General features: G+C 51.7%; 3 protein-coding genes across 14 annotated transcripts in view; 1 reads left to right on the forward strand and 2 right to left on the reverse strand.

The window, feature by feature from the left end:
• Window positions 1-3,528, reverse strand: part of TTC21A (tetratricopeptide repeat domain 21A) — a 30,026-nt gene extending 26,498 nt beyond the window's left edge. The window contains exons 1-4 of one of the 3 annotated variants that reach the window (XM_082413733.1): window positions 3,275-3,528; window positions 1,842-1,971; window positions 945-1,055; window positions 111-277 (exon numbers count right to left, since the gene is read on the reverse strand). In XM_082413733.1, coding sequence (XP_082269859.1) covers window positions 111-277; window positions 945-1,055; window positions 1,842-1,971; window positions 3,275-3,454 — 588 coding nt within the window. In that variant the 5' untranslated portion in view covers window positions 3,455-3,528. The remainder of the gene's footprint in view (window positions 1-110; window positions 278-944; window positions 1,056-1,841; window positions 1,972-3,274) is intronic. The other 2 variants (XM_082413734.1, XM_082413735.1) reach the window with 2 other exon arrangements.
• On the forward strand, window positions 3,483-14,660 carry GORASP1 (golgi reassembly stacking protein 1). 7 transcript variants are annotated; one of them, XM_082413747.1, is made up of 10 exons: window positions 3,509-3,639; window positions 4,340-4,398; window positions 7,720-7,800; window positions 8,307-8,510; window positions 9,987-10,073; window positions 10,207-10,337; window positions 10,575-10,797; window positions 11,535-11,685; window positions 12,142-12,294; window positions 12,548-14,660. In XM_082413747.1, exons 4-10 carry the CDS (start codon window positions 8,382-8,384, stop codon window positions 12,793-12,795), a joined length of 1,122 nt encoding a protein of 373 aa, XP_082269873.1. In that variant the 5' UTR covers window positions 3,509-3,639; window positions 4,340-4,398; window positions 7,720-7,800; window positions 8,307-8,381; the 3' UTR covers window positions 12,796-14,660. The 7 variants fall into 7 exon arrangements, with proteins under 7 accessions (XP_082269871.1, XP_082269874.1, XP_082269873.1 ...); XM_082413743.1 differs by lacking the exons at window positions 3,509-3,639; window positions 4,340-4,398 and adding exons at window positions 4,447-4,823; window positions 5,393-5,446; XM_082413745.1 differs by lacking the exon at window positions 4,340-4,398 and having other exon boundaries at window positions 3,483-3,639.
• Window positions 14,661-24,532, reverse strand: part of WDR48 (WD repeat domain 48) — a 44,181-nt gene continuing 34,309 nt past the window's right edge. For all 4 annotated transcript variants that reach the window (XM_082413737.1, XM_082413739.1, XM_082413736.1 and 1 more), the window contains 5 exons: window positions 22,715-22,820; window positions 21,732-21,819; window positions 18,908-18,984; window positions 17,290-17,482; window positions 14,661-16,683 (listed from right to left, as the gene is read on the reverse strand). In XM_082413737.1, the coding sequence (XP_082269863.1) occupies window positions 16,588-16,683; window positions 17,290-17,482; window positions 18,908-18,984; window positions 21,732-21,819; window positions 22,715-22,820 (560 nt within the window). In that variant the 3' untranslated portion in view covers window positions 14,661-16,587. The remainder of the gene's footprint in view (window positions 16,684-17,289; window positions 17,483-18,907; window positions 18,985-21,731; window positions 21,820-22,714; window positions 22,821-24,532) is intronic.

A 24,532-nucleotide genomic window follows, 5' to 3' on the forward strand; every position in this document is an offset into this window, starting at 1 on the left:
TGGCCCTCCCCCAGCCCCAGGGCCCTCCATGGGAGTAAGGGCCACCCTTTAGGATGTGTTTGGACGTTGCTTTCTTCGGCTGTTGCCCCCACGATGCCCAGGGCTGGTACCTCTCTGGAGCTGCTGGAGACCTTCAACGTGCGGTCAATGTACTCCTTGGCCTTGTCATGGCGGCCCATGAGCCAGAGGAAGAGGCCGGCATAGTACAGGGCAGTCCCGCTGGCTGTCTTGCGGATTTCCTTCAGGCTGCTCTCAAGTTCCTGAATTGCTTCTCGGTCTGGGAATCCGAGACAGAGGAGGAAGGGGACAAGTTAGGATGGGGAGGTCTGTCTGGCCCTGCCTCTCCACGCTCTGGGCCTCCCTCAACACACGGAGCCAGCTACACGACAGCCCAGGGCCTGGGAACCAGGAACACTGGCCCGTGTGATGCCACAGGAGCTGCCCAGCCCTGGAATTGGGTTTGCTGGCTGAGATTTACCTTTTCTCCTCTGTGCCCAGCAGTTTGCTGGGCAGACAGATCAAACCTGAACCCCCCACCTCAGGCCCACAATCCATTCCAGGTGGGGAACTTGTAGTTTGTACATAGTCTCTTAGAATCTCTTCCTGACTCTAGAGAGGTGGAGATGAGGGGTAGAATTTTTTATTTTGGCTTGGTTTTTCTCGACAAGATCTTGGCAAAGGAAAGCAGGGTGTCTCCCCAGCTCTTGGGATGTGGAAGGAGGACCCCTCCCACTGTCATGCTTTCTGCCTGTGGCTCTCACTCAATTGGGCCTGGGCCTGGGGTCTTCTTTGAGGTCTCCATGGGGAGGGGAGGGGAACCACTCTTCACAGCATGTGCAGTCTCGGGTGCACACACCTCCTGCAGCCCGAGAGGGGCTAGATCTCTGGAGCGGGGCTCTCTTTTCCCCGCTGGGCCAGGCCTGGCTGAGCATGGCTGCACTCACCGATGGTTTCACAGCACTTGTGAGCATAAATGAGAGCCATGACGGAGCACAGGGACACGTCTGGGTGATTCTGGATGCTCTCTAGGCTGCTGATGGCATCCTGGATGCGCTCTGTGAAGACAGCCCAAGTGGTTATGCTCTGGGGCTCCATGCTCAGAGGGCAGGAGGCTCCATGGCAGACACAGGGCTGACCCAAGGCTTGGTACCACCTGACCCAAGACTTGGACTAACTGGTCCAAAAGGTCACTAGTGGCCCAAGTTCCCTGAAGACTGAAGCTTCCTGAAAGGGCTGCTGGCGCCATGGTCCAGGCTGCCAGGGGATGGAGGACTTGGAGCTGAGAGATGTACCTGTGAGTATTCACAAGGATTCCTGTAGGTCGGTTCTGAAGAAGGACCCCTGTGCATTCCCAGCTAGCTGTTCAGCTATATTTATCCTTCCATGTCCACTGACATTGGCCATGGGCAGCTCAGCTGGCCCCCCCGCCCAGGACGACCTTCTAAATGTAAGTGAGTCGCACCTCCATGGGCCCCACTCCTCTCCCTGCTCCTGTCCCACACCTGCCTGTGGCCACACCTACCACTTCCTCCTTTTCTGCACTACTGGCTCTCAGTTTCCAAGCCTGGGATTGGTTCAATAATCTTGCAGTCATCTTTTCCCCCACTCATTTTATAGATAGGGAAACTGAGGTGCAGAGCAGGGGTAGTGAGGTCTCTGAGGTCTCAAAAGTCAACTAGATATGGATTACATTCTGTGGATTAACCTGGGAATCTAGCTACTGAGTGTAAGACTTTTTCCATGGGAACATGATTGGGGTAGAAGTAGGCATCCAGGTGGAGCCGGCACGTTAGTGCTGGGCTAGTGCCTAAGGTCAGAAGGCAACACTGACGAGTCCCTACCTTCCCTGAGGACTCCATAGGCTTTAAAGAACTGCAGCACTGGGTCATTGCTGAATTTTTCCAGGCCCACGGCCGCGGCCTGCTGCACATGGCGGAAGTACTTTTCTTGGCTGTAATAAATGATCCCAGCCTGCGAGGAGGAAGACACAGTTGCAAAAGTCCCAGCCCCTTTTCCGTCTCTGTTCTGACCTGCTCCCTCCCCTAGTCCCTGCTCCTCTTCCAGCTCTGTAAAGAGAAGAGAAAGAATATTCAGGCCTCATCCCATTCCTCCCCAGCCCCAGGAACAGCTCCATACAGTTTTCTTGGGAAGGAGTTTGGAGATGTTTGTTTTGGAATTAACCACAGATTCTGGTTCTAATGTGATGGGGAGTTCAACTCAGGTTTTGCCTTAGGAAGGGAATAAGAGGGAAGAAAGAGGACCAATAATAAGAATCATGACGCCAGTACTTAGAGGTACAAGTTATTGTGGGCTAACCACCTGTGGGGAAGTGTACCAAGGGCTTTACGCCCATCATCTATGCATTATCCTCTCCATATCCTTCACAGTTAAGGAAGCCAAAGCCCATGGAGGCTGTGGCTTGACAAAGGTCACGCAATAAGAGGCGCTGAGATTTCAAAGCGAAGTCTCACTTCCCCTAAGGTTTGTGGGTGCCGGGGTTGGGGATAGATGTGGTTGGATTGTGAACAGCCTTGTGGGCCATACGAAAGAGCCCAGACACCATCCTGAGAGTAATAGGAAGCAGCTGGAATGGTTTTAAGCGTTGTGAGTGGGGGGGGGGGATGTATTCAGGTGTGTGTTTTTGAAAACACTCTGGCTTGTGTGTGTGTGTGTGTGTGTGTGTTGGGGTGGTCGTGGATGTTGGTGGTGGTGGCGGTGGCGGTGGGGGACTGCTGGTGAAGAGAGCCGATGCAGAGAAACCAGTTGGGAGGGGGACTGTTGCAGGTGCCCAGAGGGGAGATGGTGGTGATCCTGGACTAGGAGATAAAAAGTGGGTGATCTCAGGAGACATTTAGGAGCTGATACTTCCTGCCGATAGACAGGATCTGGAGATGAGTATGGGAAAGAGTAAAGGCTGGGGGATCAAATGGTGGTGCGATCCACTGAGGTGAAGAGGCACAGACAGGGGAAGGGGAGATAATGGCTAGGTGATGGAGATGGGTTTTTATGCTTTGGTTTGGGGGAGCTCGGGGATAGGACTGGGTGGGGATGATGACTGTGGTTTCAGAGAACACCAGAGAGGATGCGCTTGCCACGGAGAGTGAGGCGAGAAGGGACGAAGACAGCCTGAAGCGGCCGGGGACAGCGAAAGGCGGGTGGCGGAGGCAGCACGAGCGGTCAGAGAGGTAACAGGAGAGCTGCAAGGCGCGGGGGTCACCGGGCCAGGGGCGGAGAGTCCCGGAGGGAGCGGCTGGGCAGTGCCGGGGCCACGCACCATAAGGCAGGAGTCATTGCTGCTCATCTCCGGGCACCCGCGGCTCCGAGTCCGGGTCTGGTGGTGCCTCGCGGAGCGGGATTCCCGAGTCAGGGTCCCGGTCGCGCCTCTCTCGGCCTGCAGTTGGAGGAGCGCGCGTCCTTGGAAACGGAGCAGCAGGCCGCTCTCTAAGGGCGTCATAATTAAGGGTGGGCGTGACCAGGCACCCACGTGACAAGGCGCGGGTAGTCGAGCGCCGAGAGGGTGAGTACGCGCTGGTGGTGCCGCGGTCCCGGGCACCGACGCCCGAGCCGACCGTGGCCATGGGCCTGGGCGCCAGCGCCGAGCAGCCCGCGGGAGGCGCCGAGGGCTTCCACCTGCACGGGGTGAGTGGCCCCTGCGGCACCGGTGGCCTTGGCATGGCGTCCGCACCAACGTGCGGGGGACGTCCGATCACCGGCCCGGGGGCGGTAGAGGCGGGGTCCCGGCCTTAGTGCGGCCGCCCGGGGGAGAGCGATGCTCCTTCCCGGTAGGAGCCACCGGCGAGAGATGGCGCCACGGCACTCCTGGGCCCCTGCCCGTCTGCGGCCGCGGGTCGGCCCGGCGCCAGCCCCAAGTGCCAGCTCTGCAGGAAGCTGGAGCGTTTCCTGGTCGGGTCGGGCCGCCCCGGAATGGCACTTCTCCCGGGTGAAGAGTGAAAGCACCAGGTCCAGTCGGGACGCATTTGTGCACTTGTATGATCACATTTATGATCGCCTGTTGTGCACTGCGCTCGTTACTGGGCCTGGGGAGAGAGCCAGCTAAACCCAGGGCCAGGCTGTCCCCGCCCTTGGATCCAGGGGTCAGGGTAACCGAGTGGACGCCAGCTGCGGGGGAGCCTTCCAGCGCGCATCCTGCCTGTGGTGGGGTCGAAGACCGATGAGAACCAGCCCGGGAAAGTGGGAGCGGGAGAGCCAAGAGAACGCGGCAGAGGGCTCTGGGAGAGAGTTTGCGGGGGATGGGGGGAGGGAGAGAGCTCCCCGGTGGAACATTGCGGAGAAGCGCGGTAAGGCCGCGGCTGAGAATGTGCCTTCGGTGTTGCCACAGAGGTCTGGATGAGCAGTCCCGGGGAAAGTGGAGATGGAGTGGGTTCCTAGAGCCTGAAGGTGAGGAGAGGGGCCCGCAGCAAGATGGAGATTTGGGGTGATTTGTACTACGGAGAAGGAGGGGCTGTAACAGAGATGAGAGGGGCAGGAGAGTGTCTGTCCCCAGCGCGCCGCGGGGCAGGACTCCCTTCTCTCTTGTGCACGGTGGATGGCAGCAGAGATGGGGGTAGGCAGACAGGCTTGTCAGTTTGGTGCCTGGCTGTTGAGCGGTCTCTGTATTGTGATGGGAGGCTCTGTTAACAACTATGGGGGAGGGGGGCAGCTAAAGAAGAGGTTTCCTAAAAGGAAAGCCAGGATGGCTTCAGGACCCAGAGGTAACAGAATCTGTGCTTGGTGGTGGGCTTTCCCTAGTGGACGTCATGGTGAGGCACTGGACAGAAAAGGTGGACAGTGAAATGCATGCAGCCAGAAGAGTCTTCCAACAGGTTTGATGGAAGGCAAATTGAGGATATCGACAAGGGGGGGTGGGGGGGTGGTGGTGACGGTGGTGATAGTGGTGATGGTAAGAGTGAAGATGGGAAAGGCCTGTTGGAGAGAGACAGAATGGAGAGACTGGGGAATTGGAGGTCTTCATTCACAAAACAGTTTTTTTTTTTTTTTCCCCGTTTCATACGTGCAGCTTTATTTAGTTGATGTACAATATTATGTATGGGTACAATATAGTGATTCACAATTTTTAAAGGCTATACTCCATTTATAGTTATTGTAAAATATTGGCTATATTCCCTGCATTGTACAATATATCCTTATAGCCAAAACAGTGATTTTGAGCACATACACTGTGGCAGGTAGAGTTACAGGCACCGGAGATAAAGCAGTGAGCAGAAAAGATATTGTCCCTTTTCTCATGGAGTTTACATTTGGATGCCAGCAGAGAAGGAAGGGAGACAGACAGGAAATAGAAATATATGGTAGGTGGTGATCATTGCTAGCGAGAAAAATAAAGCAGGGTGAGGGGATCCAGAGTGATGAGTGGGTGCTCTTTTGTATACAGGGGTCAGGAAAGGCCTCTGATCAAGTCACGTTTGAACAGACACCTTGGAAGGAAGTAAGGGGTGGACAATACAGATATTTGGGGGAAGAGCGTTCTGGGCAGAGGGAGGCCCTGAGGTGGGATTGTGCTTGCTGGGCTTGAGGAGAAGCAAGGAGGTGGGGTTGGTGTGCTTGGATGGCGTGGCCCATGCTAGGAGAGTGCTAAAGGATGAGGCCAGGTTGCTTGGGGCCTTGCGTTTTGTCCTGAGGATTTAGGATTTTATGCTGAGCTGTGGAGCCATTGGGAGGTTTTAAGTGGAGGTGTGACATTGTCTCCTGAACATTTAAAAAAAACCGAAGAGCAAGTGTGCTGCCTTCTCTAAATACTGGCGTTCCCACGGTGTGCTGGGCGTGGTGGAGAAGTCACTGTCCTCGGCAGTGGACAGGAGCAGACTCTGGGTTGGATTTCCTGGGGTCAGGCTGTTGCTGAATAACTGAGTGCTTTTCCTCCCCTGTCAGTTGGGGTTAGTGAGACGGTTAAATGACAGGGGAAGCAGGTGGTGCAGTCTTCTGGCACCCAGCCAAGCCTCAGAAGGCATAAACTGCCATCATTGTTAATCACTCTAGGTGCCCTGATGGGAGATACAGGGGGCGGGGGGAGTGTTACGAAAGCAGCACTCATTGTGGGGCTGCGGGATCTGGGGTGATGGGAACCCCCAAGGGAGAGCCAGACAGAGGGGGCGCTTGTTGCGGGGCCGGGGGTGCGGTGGGCAGCACCACAGGTGATTTCCGCTGTGGAGCCATAGTGGGTGATGACAAGGCCCAGAGCAAGGGGCCTTGACAAGGCCAGACTGAGGACAAGGCCACAGGAGAGGGGAGGTGGAGGCGCTGGGTGGGCTGGGAGAGGGCCGGGCCTGCGCACTGGGGGCCCGAGCCTCTGAGCCTCATTAATGATGGAGGTTGGCAGACACAGTGTTGAGGAGGGTAGAGGGCAACCAGCCTCTGGAGTGGGGGCCTTACCCGAGGAAGGTGGAGTGGCCCAGAGCAGGGAGGGGCAGCTCCCCGCCAGCTCTCCCTGGCGACCTGTCCTCTGATTCTCAAAAGACCCCTCTTCCCAGCTTCCCCCTGAAGGGACGGAGGGGCAGGCTCCAAGCAGCTGCCCTCTGGGCCAGGCCAACTAGGGCTGGAGTTGGTTTCTGGGCTCATTCTCACTGGAAGCCATGGCAGCTTCTGGAGGTGGCAAGGCGGGGCTCCGTTGGTTCCACTGCCTGGAGGGAGCCCTGATTCCAGGGGCGAACTGGCCTTGATCCATAGCCTCAGCGGTAAGCTCTCCTTCAGTTTGGGGACTCCAAGACTGGACGGGCTAGTGGGTGGCAGAAGCCATGGGGGCCTTTCCCTCAAGGAAGCATCCAGAACCTGAGGCCACATGAGCCCTGTGCCCTGTGGGCTGGGGGCCTGGCTGGTGCCTGACCAGCAGGGCATCAAGTGCTCACAGCCAAAGGCCTGAGGGTGTGGGGCCCATCTTCGGTCCAGACCTGGGGATAAAGGCTGCATTGTTTGAGCAAAGCTCTGTGAATGGGGCCTTTGAGATGGATTTCCACCATAGCTGCAAGCCTGGTTGTGGTGTTTTTGGAGACAGCAGGGAGTTCGGGAGCTGAGGGCAGGGCAGGAGCCCCTTGGGCTGGGAATGGCTCCTGGAGGAGCTGTCCTGTGGAGGGAGGTTGGATGGTGAGGGGACTCTGCGCTGCCCACCAGGCTCCCTGGCTCAGGCTCATTCCAGACCCTGGGGTCTGCTCTCCTCAGCCACCCCTCCTCAACAGCTCCTATCGCCCCACCTGCGGGACTGGGCTTGGATCTGTCACCACAGGGTCAGGGGCCCTCTGGGATCTGGCCACAGGCTGCCTTCTGCATTCTCACTTTCTGGGCACGGCCCTGGCTCCATCCATCCTGGGGCACTCCCTTCCTGTCCACATCTAAACCTTTCTGGTAAACCCTTCTGGCTTTCCAGCAGCCCCAGCCCAGGCTTCTGGGGCAGCCATCTGTGTCACCCTGTCTCCTTGTGGCCTACTGCCCTGGGTTCTCCTATGAGGCGTCTCTGGAAGCATCTGTGGATCATGATCAGGAAAGAGTTGTTTTCCGAAAGAGGAAAACCTGTGCCCAGGAAGGTAGTGAGAGAGGATGGAGTGAACCTTGAGCATGCCCACGTGTGGCCTGCCTGGAACGGTTCATGCTGGTGTCTGTGTCCTTGCCGGGACACGGGGAGTGGTGATGGTTTCTAGAATTGACGGCTGGGGGCTTCTGGGAGAGTCCCGGGGTCGGCGCAGTGACCGTGGCCTCTGTGCAGCACAGGTGCAGGAGAACTCCCCCGCCCAGCAGGCAGGCCTGGAGCCCTACTTCGACTTCATCATCACCATTGGGCACTCAAGGCTGGTGAGGCCCCCCTCCTGCCTCTGCTTTGCTTGTGTGTGTCTCCTGCTGTCCCACAGGGGCCCCAGCCCTGCTCCTGCCTCCCTTTTCTGCTGAAGGGAGGCTGAACCCCATCTCCCCTTCTTCCTGAGCCTGATGGGGGCCCTGCCTGGAGCTCAGCTCCTGGGCTCTCAGGGGTGGTCTGGAGCAGGTGGACTCCTGGCACTGGCTGCAAGGCCTACGGGGCCTGCCCAGAGGGGCCTGAGAGGTGTGGGAGCTCTGGAAGGGGCAGTTCAGAGTGGGCAGTGCTGCAGTGCTCTGGACCCCGAGGGCTCTTTGCTTACTTTGTTGTGTATTCTGGGGGAACCTAAGGAGGAAGGTTTAGCAGGGCTTGGGGGTGCTGGGGGTCACAGTGGCTGCAGGCCCAGCCCAGCCACCAAGGCCCTTGCCCCATCTCAGACCCAGACTTGTCTGGGGGGCCCGGCCGGGTGTGTGTGGGGGTCCGGGAGTCAGCCCCGCTACCCCTGCAGAACAAGGAGAATGACACGCTCAAGGCCCTGCTGAAGGCCAACGTGGAGAAGCCGGTGAAGCTGGAGGTGTTCAACATGAAGACCATGAAGGTGCGCGAGGTGGAGGTGGTGCCCAGCAACATGTGGGGTGGCCAGGGCCTGCTGGGCGCCAGCGTGCGCTTCTGCAGCTTCCGAAGGGCCAGCGAGCACGTATGGCATGTGCTGGTGAGTGGGCGGGGCGTATGGGATGGGTGTGGGGTGGGGGCCTCCCGGGAGAGGCCAGCAGGCAGTGGGTCTGTTAGAGGGTCCCAAGGGCAGGGTGTGGTCTCCTCTCTCCAGTGTCCCAAAGAGGGCAACTCCTCTCAGCCCTGCAGTGCCCTGTGACTTTGGGCATTTTCTTACCCTCTAGACGTTGGCTTCTTCTTTGGAAAGGTGGGGACGCCATCTGCTGGAAGCTTGGTTGTACTGCCAGAAGGCTGCTGCTGCTGCTGCTTTAGTCTTTATCTAAAAGAGTGGTTTTTTTGGTATACTCTAGGGGAGGGGTCCCCAACCCCAGGGCCGCGGACCGGTACCGGTCCCCAGCCTGTTAGGAACCGGGCTACACAGCAGGAGGTGAGTGGCAGACGAGTGAGCAAAGCTTCATCTGCCATTCCCCATCACTCGCATTACCACCTGAACCGTTAACACCCATGCCGTCCGTGGAAAAATTGTCTTCCACAAAACTGGCCCTTGGTGCCAGAAAGGTCGGGGACCGCTGCTCTAGGATATACCAGTATATTATGGGTTTTTTTTGGCAGGTCCCCTGAGAGCACCTTTGGGCACTGGGCTGGTGCCTAGGGTCTGAACCTTAATGAATCTCCGTGACTGAGTTGTCACAGATGTTGCTGTTAGTGTTCGTTCACAGACACACATGCACACGTGACATGCACAGTCACTGATGGGGCCCGAGTTCTCGAATGCTCGGTCCTATGGCTTGATGGACAGAGGGTGCCCTGAGCTGGAAATTGGTTGATTTGGTTTCTAGCCCCCTCTATTGCTCACTGACTCCTCGCGGGAGCCTTCTCAACCTTTTCAGCCAGCCTCAGTTTGTCCATAAGTGCAATGGGGGTGGTGATGCAAATCCCTCTATATTTCCCGGGAGACTGGGGGTTGGGTAGTGGAGCTTTCCAAGGGAGAAGGCAATCCTCGTACCCACTTCTCACCACCCTCTCCTTCAACCTCCCCCTACCCGCCACCCCAGGGGTCTTCAGTTCTGTGCCTGCAGCCATGACAACAATGCAGTTGGGCACTTACTGTGGGCCAAGGTGTGGTTTTCATTCTGTGCATATATTATTTTTTTTAATCTTCTCAGCAACCGTTGAGTAAGTCCTACATATCCCACTTTTAATTGTGGGGAAACTGAGGCCGAGGGGTTAAGTGTTTATCCACAGCGCCCCAGCTAGCCGCTGGTGGAGCCGGGAGTTGGACCTAGGTGGTCAGATGCGGGAGCTCCTGCCTGTGGCACGGTGCTGCCCTCTGCTGGACAGGCTGTGGACTGGGGGAGGCAGGGGAACCAGGGGCTGGGCTGGGAGAGTCTGGGCTTGAGGTCCTGGCCTGGGGACAGAGGACAGGTGGAGAGGCAGCTCCTGGAGAGGTAGCTTCCCACCTGCCACCCCCCAGTAGCAAGGCCGATAGTTGGATAGTTCGTGATTCTTTTCTCAGGATGTGGAACCCTGTTCCCCTGCCTTCCTCGCTGGCCTGCGCCCCTACACCGACTACGTGGTTGGCTCAGACCAGATCCTCCAGGAGGTAAGGAACCACGGCCTTCCCCCCGGCCCCCTGGATGGGGTGTGGAGAGATGGGTGCTGTCCATGACAAGCGTCTTGTGAGGCTTCCCATCCCAGGGTGGGAGTAGGGCTCAGGTGCCATGTGTCTGTCGTAGTCCGAGGACTTCTTCTCGCTCATCGAGTCCCATGAGGGGAAGCCCTTGAAGCTGATGGTTTATAACTCCGAGTCCGACTCCTGCCGGGATGTGACCGTCACTCCCAATGCAGCCTGGGGTGGAGAGGGCAGGTATTTCCTGGGGTTGCAGGGCTGCAGGGTGGGGCCCTGGTGGGGCCGTGGGGGACCCTGGCCATTGGGCATGGACCTGGAGTCCCATGGTGGGGATGGAGGGCTGGGCCCTGGGCCCAGGGATCCTGAGGCTGACAGTTGGTCCATGAGGCCCCCTCATTGCTAGTGGATGGGGGTGGCAGTGATAGGAAGGGCTGTGGGACAAGCCCTGGAGTGAATGTTTCTGGTCTTCGGCAGCCTGGGCTGTGGTATCGGCTACGGGTATCTGCACCGGATCCCAACCCAGCCTCCCAGCCACCACAAGAAGCCACCTGGTGTTCCGCCACCTGGTGTCCCGCCACCTGGTGTCCCGCCGCCTGGTGCCCCACCATCTGGTACCCCACCACCTGGACCCACCCCCCAGGACTCTCCTGCCCCTTCTGGCCTGGAGACAGGCTCCAGGCAGGGTGACTATGTGGAGGTACGTGGGGAGCACCTGCCAGCTGTGGCGAGAGGGGAGCTTCATGTGGGCAGAAGGGCCTGCAGCTGGGAAGAGAGGACACTGGGGGCTGTCCTCACTGGGGGCCTGCCTGCAGAGCCCTTGGGAGGCCCATCTGCTTGTGGGACCCAGTGGGAGCAGATGGGCCCATCCTGGGACAGTGGAACCTACTTTGGTTCTGCCACTTGGGTCTGGAGGTGAGGGTAGTGAGGCACTGGTTGTCATTTTCATTTCATGACTGGGAAACTGAGGCTCAGAGGTGGGCAGAGCCTTGTTCTGTGCCTCTGTGAGTCTGTGGTAAAGTTAGGCCAGGGGCTGGGAGTCTGTCTGGGTCTACAGCCAGACCGTGGCTGTTGAGAGGTCCCCCAAGTGCCTCTGGGCGTCGGGCTGGTGCCTGGGGTCTGCACGGGGGCCCTTGGGGACTGCTCTCCAGGCATGGACTCTTCCTGTGGGTCATGGATGGGGCTCCATCAGGTGGGCCCTTGGGGCTGCTCAGCAGAGTGGGAAGCATGCCCCGAGTCCATGTCCACACTGCACGGGAGGCCAGCCAGGCCCCTCTTGCCTGACTTCACATCTGCTGCAGAGGAAGCGGCAGATGCCCAGGGCTGTTTGCTCCCTCGGGCTGAGCGGTGCGCCCGGTGGGTGTGAGCTGGCGGTTAGGTTGGACTACCCTGTCCAACAGGCCTCTCCTGTTCCTTTTTTTCCCTGGCTCCCCGTAGGCCCTGCTGCAGGCACCTGGCTCCTCCAAGGAGGAACAGCTCCCTGGGCCTGAGAGTCCTGGCCATGGCACTCCAGACCTTGGCGACCTTCCCCGTTCCATGGAGATTCCTCTTCAGCCTCCGCCTCCACTGCAGCGAGTCATGGACCCAGGTACTGAGCAAGCTGAGAGGAAGCTGAGGGCCTGCAAGCCCTGTGCCGGAGCGGGTCCCAAGCTCTGGGCTGGACTTCGGCAGACCCACTGAGCCCTTCTATCTGATATCCGCCAAGATAACTGCAGGTGATCCAATCAGTATACGGATGGCAAGACTGCAGTCCAGAGGAGAGAGGGGGCCTGCTCAAGGTCACACAGCACACTGGGCACACAGCAGGGTCTGGGCCCTCTGCCACTGGGCTATTCCCATGATACCCAACCCCAGGCCCCTTTCTTTCCTCAGAAACTGGCAGTGGGGAACCTCTGGGGTTGGCTGGGGGCATTGCCATGGGCTGAGGAGGTTACAGTCTCTGGCCGGGCCAGATGCCCCAGGAATAGGGTGCCGTGAGCCCAGGGCGCTGGCCTTCCGGCGGTCAGGGTTTTGTTCTGGCAGAGAACTGCGCACCTTCCCCTAGGCTTCCTGGACGTGTCCGGCATCTCCCTCTTGGACAGCAGCAATGCCAGCGCCTGGTCTGGCCTGCCCTCCTCCACAGAGCTGACCTCCACTGCGGTCTCAGCCTCAGGGCCGGAGGACATCTGCTCCAGCAGGGGTTCTCGTGAGCGTGGCGGTGAGTGGCCGGCCGGCACCTTCGGAGGCCTTCTGGGAAGGGCCCTGGGTTGTGGGGAAGGCGGCCCTGAGTCTCTCAGCTGGGTTAGAGGCTGGCCTGCAGGTGGAATGCAGCTGCATCAAGGCATTTGTACGGTAAAGCGCCCATCCCCCATCAACGCTGGGGGTGGGAGTCGAGGGTCAGCCGGGTTACTGCCCCAGGCCACACTGGCCCTGGTCTGTGGGCCTCCTCAGCCCCACCCCGTGTGTTTCAGGTGAGGCCACCTGGTCTGGGTCAGAGTTTGAGGTCTCCTTCCCAGACAGCCCAGGCGCCCAGGCTGACCACCTGCCTCAGCTGACACTTCCCGACAGCCTCACCTCTGCAGCCTCACCAGAAGATGGGCTGTCCGCTGAGCTGCTCGAAGCCCAGGCTGAGGAGGAGCCAGCAAGCACAGAGAGCCTAGATTTCGGGGCAGAGGCTGAGGGGGCAGCCAGCCAGGCACAGCTCTCCACCCCAAAATAACACCCCAGGCTCTAAGAAGGGCCTCTGATGGCATTTCATGAGGCCCAGAAGTGGGAGGCAGCTCAGGCCACACTGCGTGGCCAAGCCCCCTGCATTACGCTTCCTAGGCTGCTGCTGACGGGGGTGGGGGGTGGTGTGGCTTGTGTCCACTCAGACCCTACTGGTCTCCAAGAGGTGACCTCCCAGCATTCATTCTGATGGTCCTGCCTTTGGGGAACTGGCCACTTGTTTGAGAATCTCAAGTACTTTTTGGGTAGCAGGGGGCTGGGAGTAGCACCCAGGTTAAATAAGTTTTCCAGGAGCTAGGGTAGGAGAGCAAAGGATTCTTTGCCGCTTGGGTAGGGCGTGGAACTTCAGTGGGTAGAGTAAGAGGAGGCCGCGGGCCTTGAGGAAGGGCATCTTTTGGCCTTGTACCCACTGCTTGCTCCTGCTCTGGTCACTGTGGCTGCACAGAAGGTAGCAGAGTCCAGGCGCCACCAGGTGTGAAGATGGGGTGAGGGACAAAGGGGTTGGTGTGGAGTGTTTGCCTAATCGCTCTGTAGGGCTTGCAGTGATTCTTTCCACAGAGCTCAGCCAGCTCTGTCTGTAATGGAAGGCACCCCCAAGCCCTGGGGACCCCTGCCACTCCAATTACTGTCTCACTCTGTGCTACAATGCACAGTTGGCTCATGCTGACCGCATATTCCAGCCATGTTTGGAGGAGAGGCAGTGAACTTGCCCACCTCTTCTGAGGGAGGATGGTTGGAAATTCTAGGCCCTTCAGCACACTCACCTGTGCTTGGACCACGATGCTTCTTCTTCCCCACCGTCTACACCCTACAGACCTAGTGTCCCCAGTTGTGACTCCTGTCAGCTCCCAAACTTTTACAACCATCTCTTCTAAATATACAAGTCATCCAGCCAGCCCCAGTGGTGAGTAAGAGTTACAAATTTAAGTAAGTTCACCATCCTAAGCAGACTCTCAGCCAGTCCTCCCGACTGGAGTTCTTTACACACAGCTCCCACTCCAAGGGGAAATGAGAGGCCTGGACAAGATTGAGTAAGGGCCCTTCTGTTCTTCCCTATAGTACGGGAGAGGGCTGTTCCCCTCACCTCCAGTGCCTTGGGAGGCTAAGACTAGGTTGGGTCTTTTGCTCTGCCTTGTTCCTGCAGGAAGAGGAGGGCTCCATCCAGGGATGGTCCCTCATCACTTGAAGTCCTCTCCTCTTTGGCTAGAGTCCCTCACCTTCCCACAGCCCTTGCTGAGTACCATGAAAGCTGCCTCTGGCCTGGCCTTCTAGCCTCGGCCCAGTCGAAAGTCCCACCTTTACCATTTGATTTGGAATGTGTGCACTTACAGGGAATTCAGAGCTTTCTTAGGCTCATAGGACAAGGACTGTCTGCTCTGGGGGGCACAGACCAAGTATATGGAGGGAGGGCCCCAAACCAGCAAACACTTCGCTTCTAGCACTGTGACTACATTTAAAAAGCAAGTCTTTGTCAAGTCTACCAGAGCAGCTGATAAGCCCGCAGAACAGGGAGGCATTGTGTCCAAAGCCAGTGCTGGAGCCTGGTTCCTGGATTGTCTGGGAGCCCAGTGTCTGCCTGCAGCAATCCAGGAAGTAGAAAAGAATCACCAAGGGCCTGTTCTGAGGCCAGCTTCCCTTCACTGTAGCCTGGCAGTCCGACCCAGAGTCACCCTCACCCAAGGGACCTGGTTCTTCCCTCCCTCACTTTCACACACTCCCCTCCTTATATTGGGGGATAAAATGGATATCAATGCTAATTATTTCCAGGGTAAACAAAATCAGAAGTTTCTTCCTTTCTCTGTAATCTGCTATGAAGGAAAATGACAAGTGAAAATAAATGTGTACTACACTTTGAAATATTGTAACTAAAGCCTTTATTCTATACAACTGTGAAATACAGATTTTTACCCTTTTGGCATTGCAGACTGTCAAGATTTTCTGGAAACTATTACTGGTTTGACTGGAACAACAAAAAAAACCACAACCATGCTGGGGGTGAGATCTATGACGGGAAGGGAGCACAGCCGCCCCTCGAGGCTCGGCACACAGGGCAGCATGGCCCAGCGAGGCCCACTCCTTCTGCCCAAGGGCCCCTCGTGCAAACACAACTGAGGGCTGGTAAATGAGTTTTTTTTTTTTTTTTTTTTGCCATTAATTCACAACTATTGCTAAAAAATGTGCACCAAAAGCACACTGTTGTATTCAACAGATAGAAAGGATTTTTAAAAACAGCCGGTTGCTCTCTGCATAAGGGAGACAGGCTCACTGGAGATGTGGCGTGTCTTTGCGCACTTCTTCAAAGTGTGGCGGCAGTGACCAGCCCACTTTCCAAAGGAGGCTGACCAGCAGTGAGGAAACCCTGTCTCTACGGTTGTGCCGGTCGGAATATCTCAGATAGTGAGGTCTGGACTCAGGCCACCAGCTGCCTCCAGCTGAACCTGTGAAGGCGTAGAAAAGAAAAAACCTTCCCCACCCCCTCCCCAGTCCCTGCTGTTGTGGGGACAGGCCACGCTGGGGAGGCAACTGGACTGGAATAAACTGCCCTCTGAAGGCACTTGTGCTTCTGGCTTCATCCAGGAGGCTTGTCTTACGTAGTTTTATGGGGGTGGGCCATTGTTCTATTCCAAATACAAATGACCTTGGGGAGAATCCAAAGTATTTTTTTCTGCCAAAAGTTGAAGTATTTATCCCCAATAAGTTATATTCTGTACAAGATCCAAATGATTCTATGAAAGCTTTAGATTGTTAGAAAGAACAGTGAAAAGAAATCTGGATACAGGTACAACAACAACAAAAACCTGCATATAAAACTGGAAAAAACAAACATGTATACTTCCAGGACGTGAATATCAAATTAACTCACTATGATACCCTTTTACTCTGACACCATAAATATTAGGTAGCATTTAAATGAAGTTAAAATCTCATCACAGTCTTAAGTTTTGATGGTGTCACGCTGCTCACCCAGAGCAAGAACCTGTGGTGTCACCTGGCTTTGCCCATAAATAAAATGACACAGTGGAGGAAGGAGTAAGAGAGCTGCACCTCCCTGTGGCCGCCACCCAGTCTGGGCACCATGGGGGTATCACCGCTGGGCACAGGCTGGGCGTACTCTAGGCTGGCAGTCCCAGTGCTGTGATCCAGCACCTGGAATTTCAACAGATTTTCCTACAAGAACACATCTGAGATGCAATATTAAAAACAAGCCCAACAATAATCATTTATTATGAAATGGGCTGGCTCTCGAATTGTGCAGCAGCAAATTCCTATTAAAAGTAACTGTCTTAAATGGTGAAAACAACTTGTTTTTTTTTAATGACAAACTTGGAAAAAGCCTTCATAGGTACTGCATGAATGGAATGTACTCTTAGCAAAGCTCAAGAGTGTGGGTTTGGAGTTGAAACACAGTGACAGATGTGGCCCTACCAATGTGTTTCTAACAAGTGCTAACAGATCAAGATAGGGTCCTTTGAAACAAAAGGAGGAAGCAAAGTCTGCGCTGGCCTGTCGTTAGTTCTCTGTACACCTCGCAAGACACAGTCTGCTCGGGGCTCTTCTGCTCTGGCACTCTGCCTTCCTGGGGACAGCTTAATCTACACATTGAGACTGGTTTCTATATTACATCTCGATTAGTCACTTCAATTGAAAGAGAATCTCAGTCCATACCAAATCGGCCGTTAGAAGTCTTGTTCCCGTTGGGGCTCAGTGGGCTTCCTAGAAGGACTACTCTTGGGGCCATAGAGGAAGGTCAGTAAATGAATACCCAGGAGCATTCGCCCACCCTTCACGTGGACTTCTGACGGTAATGGAGGGTGAGGTCACCACCACTCTTCCATATGAAGTGTTTCACTGTTCGAAGGTCCATATTTGGATCCAAAACCTGAATAGCAAAAAATGAATAATAAAAAAGGTATCTAATATCTAAGGCTTTTATCGTTAACTCTGGGACTCTCCTCGCCCATGCCAGGTGGCCTGTTCTTGCTGACACAGCTGCCTTGCAAGCAGGCACGGATCTGGGCATGGTAAGATGTGCAGCTTGTGTGGCTAGGCCAGACAGGCCATGTTCAGCCATTCCTCTGAAGAAATACCTTGAGTGCATCTTCATTTACAACATCTCCACCGATGCTCCACCCACCTCCACTTCAAATCTTAAACTAACGTGGCAGATACTCCCCTGCAAATAAAGACGAGCATGTGTCTTTCTTGTCAGGAAAAAAAAAGCCACCAGCACATCCACGTTTGTCTGTGTGTGCATTTAAGTCTCCATGTCCCTTTCCTGAAAACTGCCCCAGGGATAAATGGAAGCTTTAGGGTGGGCTATAGAGCCCTTCAGAAGGGGCCTCACAAATAGGTGGGAGAGACCCAGTGCTCCTAAAAGCAAAAGCCCCCCAAAGGCAACAGACTTGGAAACTACGATCCTACCACATGATGAAATTCTGAGCACCAGCACTGGAAAAAATGGGGCTGTGTCCTCAAGTCCACTTACCTGGTCCTGGCACAAAAGTTCAATTTTCTCCTCTGCCAACACAGCAATATCCTCTTCTTTTTCCTGTTCTCCTGGTTTTTCATTATTAGACGAGCTAGTGGTTTGAGACTCATTATCCAAGTTGATGATTTTCTCATAGACGTGTTCCATTACTTTCCGGACTTGAAGCATGTCACTAGCAGAGAGTCTATCTCTGTAAAAAGCAAGGGCAGATTGTGACATCAGGAAATCACTGGATATTATCTCTTCCATATTTTTTGGTGTTAACATTTGACAAAGATAAAACACACCACAGAAACATAAACCAATAAATGTTCTTAGTCACTGCCGTAATCCATTTTTAGAATCGCCAAGACAGATTATGTGCAAATAAATGAGATTAAGTACATACTCTTAAACCTTCTATATACATAAGGAATAGCCTTCTGGGTTTTATTCCCTTAAAGACTTTCCCAGAGCATGGGCAAACTAAATGCTCCTGGAAGGGAAGGCAGCCCCTGGTGCACCAGGCTCCGATGATATATGTGCTCATTTCTCCCAAGGCTTCCTCCTCCTATAGCCAAGCCCTTGAGTTTCAACTGCCTGTGTGATCTCCAGACCTACCAACACAACAGCTGGCTAGGCAGCTCCAGATGGATGTCCCAAAGGCACCTCAAACTCTACATGTCCAAAACTAGATTCAGCAATTTCCTTACCCCCAAACCTACTTCTGTATCTCTGACAACAGTTAATAATGGTCAAACCAAGTAGCTAAGGCTCATACTCTGAAAGCCATCCTGAACTTCAGTCATTAAACCTAGCTGAAGTGATATCTAGAACTTGCTTTAAAATAATCGTGTGTGTGTGTGTGTGTGTGTGTGTGTGTGTGTGTGTGTGTGTGTAGGCAGGTGGGTTCAGTGGGAGGGAGGGCAGGTAGAGGTATAGATGAAACAAAATGTTTAGCCATATCTTGAGAATTATTTAAGCTGTGTGATGGGATAATGGGGTTCATTCTCCTATTCTCTTTTTTTGCATATGTTTGGAAATCTAACAAAAGGTTTTAAAGTCCTGCTGATTCTACTTGCTGGGATACACATCAGTGAAACCTTGAATGTCCTTTCTGACTTCCCTCCTAGCATCTCCTGGCCACCCCTCCAGCCTATGCTGCAGCTACATAGGTTCTTGCCAATTTCAATATCTTATGCAGGCTCCTACTTCCACATCCCCGATCGAACCATTTTCTGGACCTGGAATATCTCTCTTTTGAAGTTCTTTCCATCCTTACATGTCCAGCTCAAATTCCATGTCCTTCAAGAAAGCTTTCTGGAAAGCTACAGCCAAAAATTCATTTCTTTCCCCTACACTCATCATTCCCTAAGTATCCATAAAAGCAGTTACTATACACAGATTGTGTCCTAAACTATGAGAGACAAAATCCATGTTTTACTTATTTTGAATAACTGCAGCTGGCCACAGTAGGTACTTGGTATATGGTTAAATTATATAAACTTTCAGTATTATGAAATTAGCCTTAGATCTAGTACTTGCCTCCTGTGCTATAAAAGCAATTATAAGGAGTTTTTAAAAATCTCTGGCAATAAATTAGATCAAAGTATCACACGACACTCCATTTACTTACTTTTTTAAGGTTTTTGCTCCTGAAGATGCATGAGGTTGGAGGTAGAAAGGAATTTTGTTGAATTTGGGCATATTTTTCTGAAACATTAAAAGTGAAAAAAGGTAAAATAGTTTCTATTAGCTGATAAACTAAAATGATGTCAACAGGAAAACTATCCACAAGTTAACAGTTATTTTACAATTAAAAGTGACTGTCTATGAAATTTTTTTTTTTTACATTTATTTATTTAATTTATTTATTTTTGGCTGCGTTGGGTCTTCGCTGCCGTGCGTGGGCCCTCTCTAGTTGCTGCGAGTGGGGGCCACTCCCCACCACAGTGCGCAGGCCTCCCACTGCAGTGGCCTCCCTCATTGCGGATCACGGGCTCCAGGTGCGTGGGCTTCAGCAGTTGCGGCACGCGGGCCCAGTAGTTGTGGCTCACAGGTTCCACAGCACAGGCTCAGCAGTTGTGGCGCACGGGCTCAGCTGCTCCGCGGCATGTGGGATCCTCCCGGACCAGGGATCGAACCCATGTGCCCTGCATTGGCAGGCGGACTCTCAACCACCGCGCCACCAGGGAAGCCCCTGAAATTTCTAATAAGCTATCAAATTATCTACGTCAGCCTTAGTGAAAAGGTATCAGAAAAGTATAATGTTTCATTTTGTAATAAAAGATACATAAAGACAAATTATATGCAATGTCAGTGGCAATATGAAATTGCAGCATGGATCTTCTCAATTAACAATTCAAGGAATGAAAAGGAAACAAATTTTAATTCTTTAAGCCATACAAACCAAAATCTGAATTCTACATTAAAATGCCCAAACAAAAAATTAAGTGTCTTGAGAGAAACCCACAACATTCACCTTTGAGCAAAACCATACACTCTACGCTGGTGAGGCCCATTATCCAACTGAAAAGGCCAATCAAAGTCCTCCCACTTTCTTTTCCTCTGACATCAGAGTGAGGTCTGAGGTTTTAAATGAGTGGAAACTTCAGCCAACCACCTAGATGTCCACCATGAGGTAAACCACATACTTAGATGAAGGTAAAATTAATTGGTCATCTTTTCTCTGGGGGTTAATCCTCTCCGAGCCTCCATGTCATATCCTGTCTGGACGTCTCCTCTGAGGAATAAGCCACAGGCCTAAGGTCAGCAATGCATCTAGGTGAGTTTAACACTCAAAGGAAGTTGTGGTTTATGGGGAGCTCGGATTTAGAGAAGACCACAGAATATCTATCAGGTGTCAGACTGGTTTTAAGTTCTTGGAGGTATATCTGGGACAGAAAATGAATTTTCTGCAGGTTCTAGAGATTAAATCTCTTTTCATATGGCTTTAGAAATATAGGTCAACAGCACATAAAAGCGTCTAGAAACAGACCCATGTGTGTATAGAAATTTAGTATATGATAAAGATAGCATTTCAAATTAGTAGGAAAAGTTTAGATTATTCAATAAATCGTGTTGACACACTGGCTATCCATTTGGAGAAAGTTAGCATTCTACTTCACACCAAACAATAAATTCTAATAGATTGAAGATCTAGACACAAACCATTATCATAAACGTACTAGAAGAGAATACAAGAGAACATTTTTGCTACTTTGAAGTGGGAAATACCTAAGCAAGACATGAAACTCAGAGCCATAAAGGATCAACCTGGTCATATAAAAATTAAAACTTTTTGCCTGCCAAAAGACATCGTGAACAAAGTAAAATTCTATTGAGAGGCAAGATAATAGTCAAGATAATAGTCAAAGGGTTAATATTGAATATGAACAACTCCTACAAGTCAGTAAGAAAGACAAATAACCCAATAGAAAACTGAGTAAAGAATACAAACAGGCAATTCGCAAAAGAAGAAATAAAAATGGCCAACGTGAAAAGATGCTTAACCTCACCACAAATTAAAACAAAACAAAAAAACACATTAAAACAATGAGATAATATCTGCCTATAAAAAAAAAATCTGCCTATCTTTCAGCAAAGATTAGAAGTATCCAGCATTGGTGAGGGTGTGCGGTACTGGGCACTCATACACTGCTGGTAAGAGTGTAAACTGGTACAGCCTTTGTGGAGGGCAATTTGGCAATATCTATCGAAATTTAAAATGTGCATACCCTTTGATCCAGCAATTCCACTTCTAGGAATTTATCCTAAAAAGTACACAAAGATGTATGTACAAGGATGTTCACTGAAGCATTGTTTGTAATAGAAAACACTGGGTACAACCTAAATGTCCATTTATAGGGACTGGCTAAATAGATCTTGGTACATTTATACAATGGAATACCCTGCACTCATTAAAAAGGAATGATCCATATACAGACATGAAAAAATGTCCAAGATATATTTTTAAGTGAGAAAAAAAAAACCAAAAAAAAAAAATCAAGTTGCAGAACAGTAGATATAGTAGGAGATTTTGTGCAAAATAAAATGATCTATACATACACACATATATACACAAATAATATATGCTTGTGTACACACAGAAAAAAGTACTGAAGGCTATGCATTAAACTATTAATATTTACTACCTCTGGGAAGAAGAATAGGGATTGAATAAAAGAAAAACAGTGATTGGGTAAGGGAAGGGAATTTCACCTTATTCATTTATTGTTTTCTTTGATAAGCATATATTATTTATGTAATTTAGAGACATAAAGAGATATATAAATAATTATCAATACTTCTTCTGCAACTTCGGAACTGCAGGGAAGCAGAAGAGGATTCCACTTGGTAGTCTAGTTTTAATTAAAGATTACACAGTCTAAAGTAGTTCTTAATTGTCTTCATGATTTGGAAAAAAGTACAAGGGCAAAGTGGGAATGAAGGATACTTACATCCACAGTGATGTCAATTACCCATTGTGGCACTGTCTCATTCAGAAGCATGGACTCAGTCTCACCCCCCGAGTCTCGGCAGAGCAGCCTACACATAATCCATCAGGTAGTAAGTGACAAAACAAGCACAGATCCCAAAATCATTGTCAATAAACGTTAGGGGGAGGGACCGTTATAGAGTTCATTTAGGATAACCCTCACTTGACAGCTGAGGGAAAAAAGTGAAGGCAGGCAGAATGACTCACTCTGCTAAGAGGGAGAGCAAGCCCTACAACTCAGGCCCCCAGATTTTGAGGCCAGACATACACTACAGCTGCCTGACTCCCTGGGTGAGGATAGGAACCTGGGTGTAGGCAAAGCACTTGAGAAAGGTCGTCTGCCAGTGCTATAGAGTGTGGCACTCCACACACAATGGGGGTCAGGTTTATTTTTGGTAACCCCACTCTCAGGAAACCATCATAAAGGAAGAAAATTCTGCCCTCAAGGGCAAGACAAACATTTTTCTTACTTCTGGCCCTACAGAAGACTCTAGTAGGCTTTCCCCCATGACTCTCCCTGGGCCTTGGCTGGCAACTTGGAGATGAAGCCAGTCTAGCTCTTGCGTGCACGGCCTCATGAAGGACTGCCTCACGCCTCAGGTTGGGCCACTGTTGGGCACAACAGTTCCCAAGAGCAGCCCAGTCCATCTCCCCTGGCCCAGCCTGAGGGAAGTTCTGATTCTGTCCTGTGGGCAGGGACTTCTGGTGATGGTTTCCTGCAGAAACCACTAAGAAGCTGCCTCAAGGCAAGGTATCAACCTCATTTTAACACTAGAGGCTCAGCTCGCAATTAGAATGGGGTCTAATAGCACCAGACACTTAACTATGTCATGGAGATGAAGAAGCTTCCAAACCCCTGACACCCCTAGAAGTTAAAAATAAACATGTGCTTGAATGAATACTTCTTGGCAAACAGGATGCCTTCTTAGCCCTTCTTACCCATACCTGAACAAGGTGCGACCTCCAGCTTCACCAAAGATCACAGGAGTGTGTGGGGGCACCTGGAAATAGCCATTTCCCTTCTGTACTCGGTTCTCCTGCTCCCCATTTACTAGGAAAAGGTACAGATGGTGTCAGGATCCAGAGTTAGTGCTAAAAACACAGACTCTAAACATTTCGTTTCCACAGAGCCCAACCATTGCAAGATTTTTTAAGTCAAAATCCTGTACGTCAGTCAGAGACAAAAATAAAGGTAAAAAAACAAAGTTAAATTCTTGAAAATAAAAAATATGGCAACTTGGGATGTACCTCATGAGAAATGACTACATTTTAGAGGATTTTAACAGAAGAGATTAATGTTTGCGATTTGAATCAAAAAACATAACCGTCTATTTCAGCCACAGGTAAGTACAGGACAGCCTCTTTATAAACGATGATCTGCTTTTTTTTGTTGCGGGGATGGGATGGCGCCTGTAAAATGCCGAGCTCAGAAAAATTTCTGTCAGAAAAAACTTTATGGTTAACGGTAGCCACAACTAATGGCAGAGGTATTAGTGAAAAACAAAACCTCAAAGAGGTCATAATCTCATTTTTACTGCTCTCTGCAGACTTCATTTCACTCGCTTTCTTTGTAATCTTTTGAACAGAGTGCTGTTGACCCCCACGCAAGTGCCAGTTTGTGCATAAACACTTCCCTGACGAATCTGGAAGCAGTCTTGCCCTCTGCAACCTTACAGCACTCTCAGAACCTCTCTCACAGCACCTACTCTCTGATCTCATAATGCTGATGTAAGCGGCCCTTTGCCCAACGAGAATGCCAGTCCCTGAAGGGCAGGGTCCACGCCCATTTATCTTTATTACCCCCACCTGCAACACAATACAGGCCACAGAATACTTGAGCTGCTCCCCAAGTATAATCTAAGCAGCTCTTGAGTATCCACTGAGCATGGTGCAGGTGTAGCAGAAGATTACCAGACACGTAGAGTGTGCAGTGTCCTGAGCTCTGGCTGGTTCCTGCCCTGCCTTTACTATGCCAGTTTGATTTTAAGGATGATTTGGGGTTTCCCGTGACTTTTTCTTTATTCCCCCAACCAAAGCTTGGATCCAAGAGGTGCTGATTATGCCACTGTTTTGTTTTGGGTTTTTATTTTTGAATTTTATTTTATTTTATTTTATTTTTATAGAGCAGGTTCTTATTAGTCATCTATTTTATACATATTAGCGAATATATGTCAATCCCAATCCCCCAATTCATCACACCACCCCTACTCTGTGCCACTGTTTTTTGTTTTGTTTTTAAAGATTTTTTTTGATTTTTTAAAAGTCTTTGTTGAATTTGTTACAATATTGCTTCTGTTTTATGTTTTGGTTTTTTGGCTGCAAGGCATGTGGGATCTTAGGTCCCAGACCAGGGATCAAACCCGCATCCCCTGCATTGGAAGGCAAAGTCTTAACCACTGGACCACCAGGGAAGTCCCTGTACCACTGTTTTTTCATTACTTAATATTTATTATTGGCTACTTGGGCCTCTGAGGGCACCCTGTCCTGTTACAGATGGAGAAAGACAAGCCAAGAACAGGAAATGACATGCCCATAGCTACATGGCTGATAAATGGCAGAGCCCATACCAGAACCTAGCTTGCTCAATCCTCCGTGAAGAGATAATTCCACTGAATTTCTCTGGCTCACAGCCCACTGTACAATTCTAAAGGGGAATGAAGTGGGTCAGGTGACAAAAGAAATGACATCACGGGTGGGGTCAGTGCCCTCTCTATGACAGGGACATCAGGAGACTGGCTTTCAGAGAGAGAGGTATGTCATCCT

Source organism: Balaenoptera physalus (assembly GCF_965194825.1).
Source record: "Balaenoptera physalus genome assembly, chromosome: 11".
Lineage (NCBI taxonomy): Eukaryota > Metazoa > Chordata > Mammalia > Artiodactyla > Balaenopteridae > Balaenoptera > Balaenoptera physalus.

Excerpts from the sequence above, each read along its gene's own strand:
- GORASP1 (XM_082413742.1), top strand. The coding sequence starts at position 7,567 with ATGCCCACGTGTGGCCTGCCTGGAACGGTTCATGCTGGTGTCTGTGTC. Across the intron at positions 7,801-8,306 it reads CCATTGGGCACTCAAGGCTG|AACAAGGAGAATGACACGCT; the intron begins GTGAGGCCCCCC and ends CTACCCCTGCAG. Across the intron at positions 8,511-9,986 it reads AGCACGTATGGCATGTGCTG|GATGTGGAACCCTGTTCCCC; the intron begins GTGAGTGGGCGG and ends TTCTTTTCTCAG.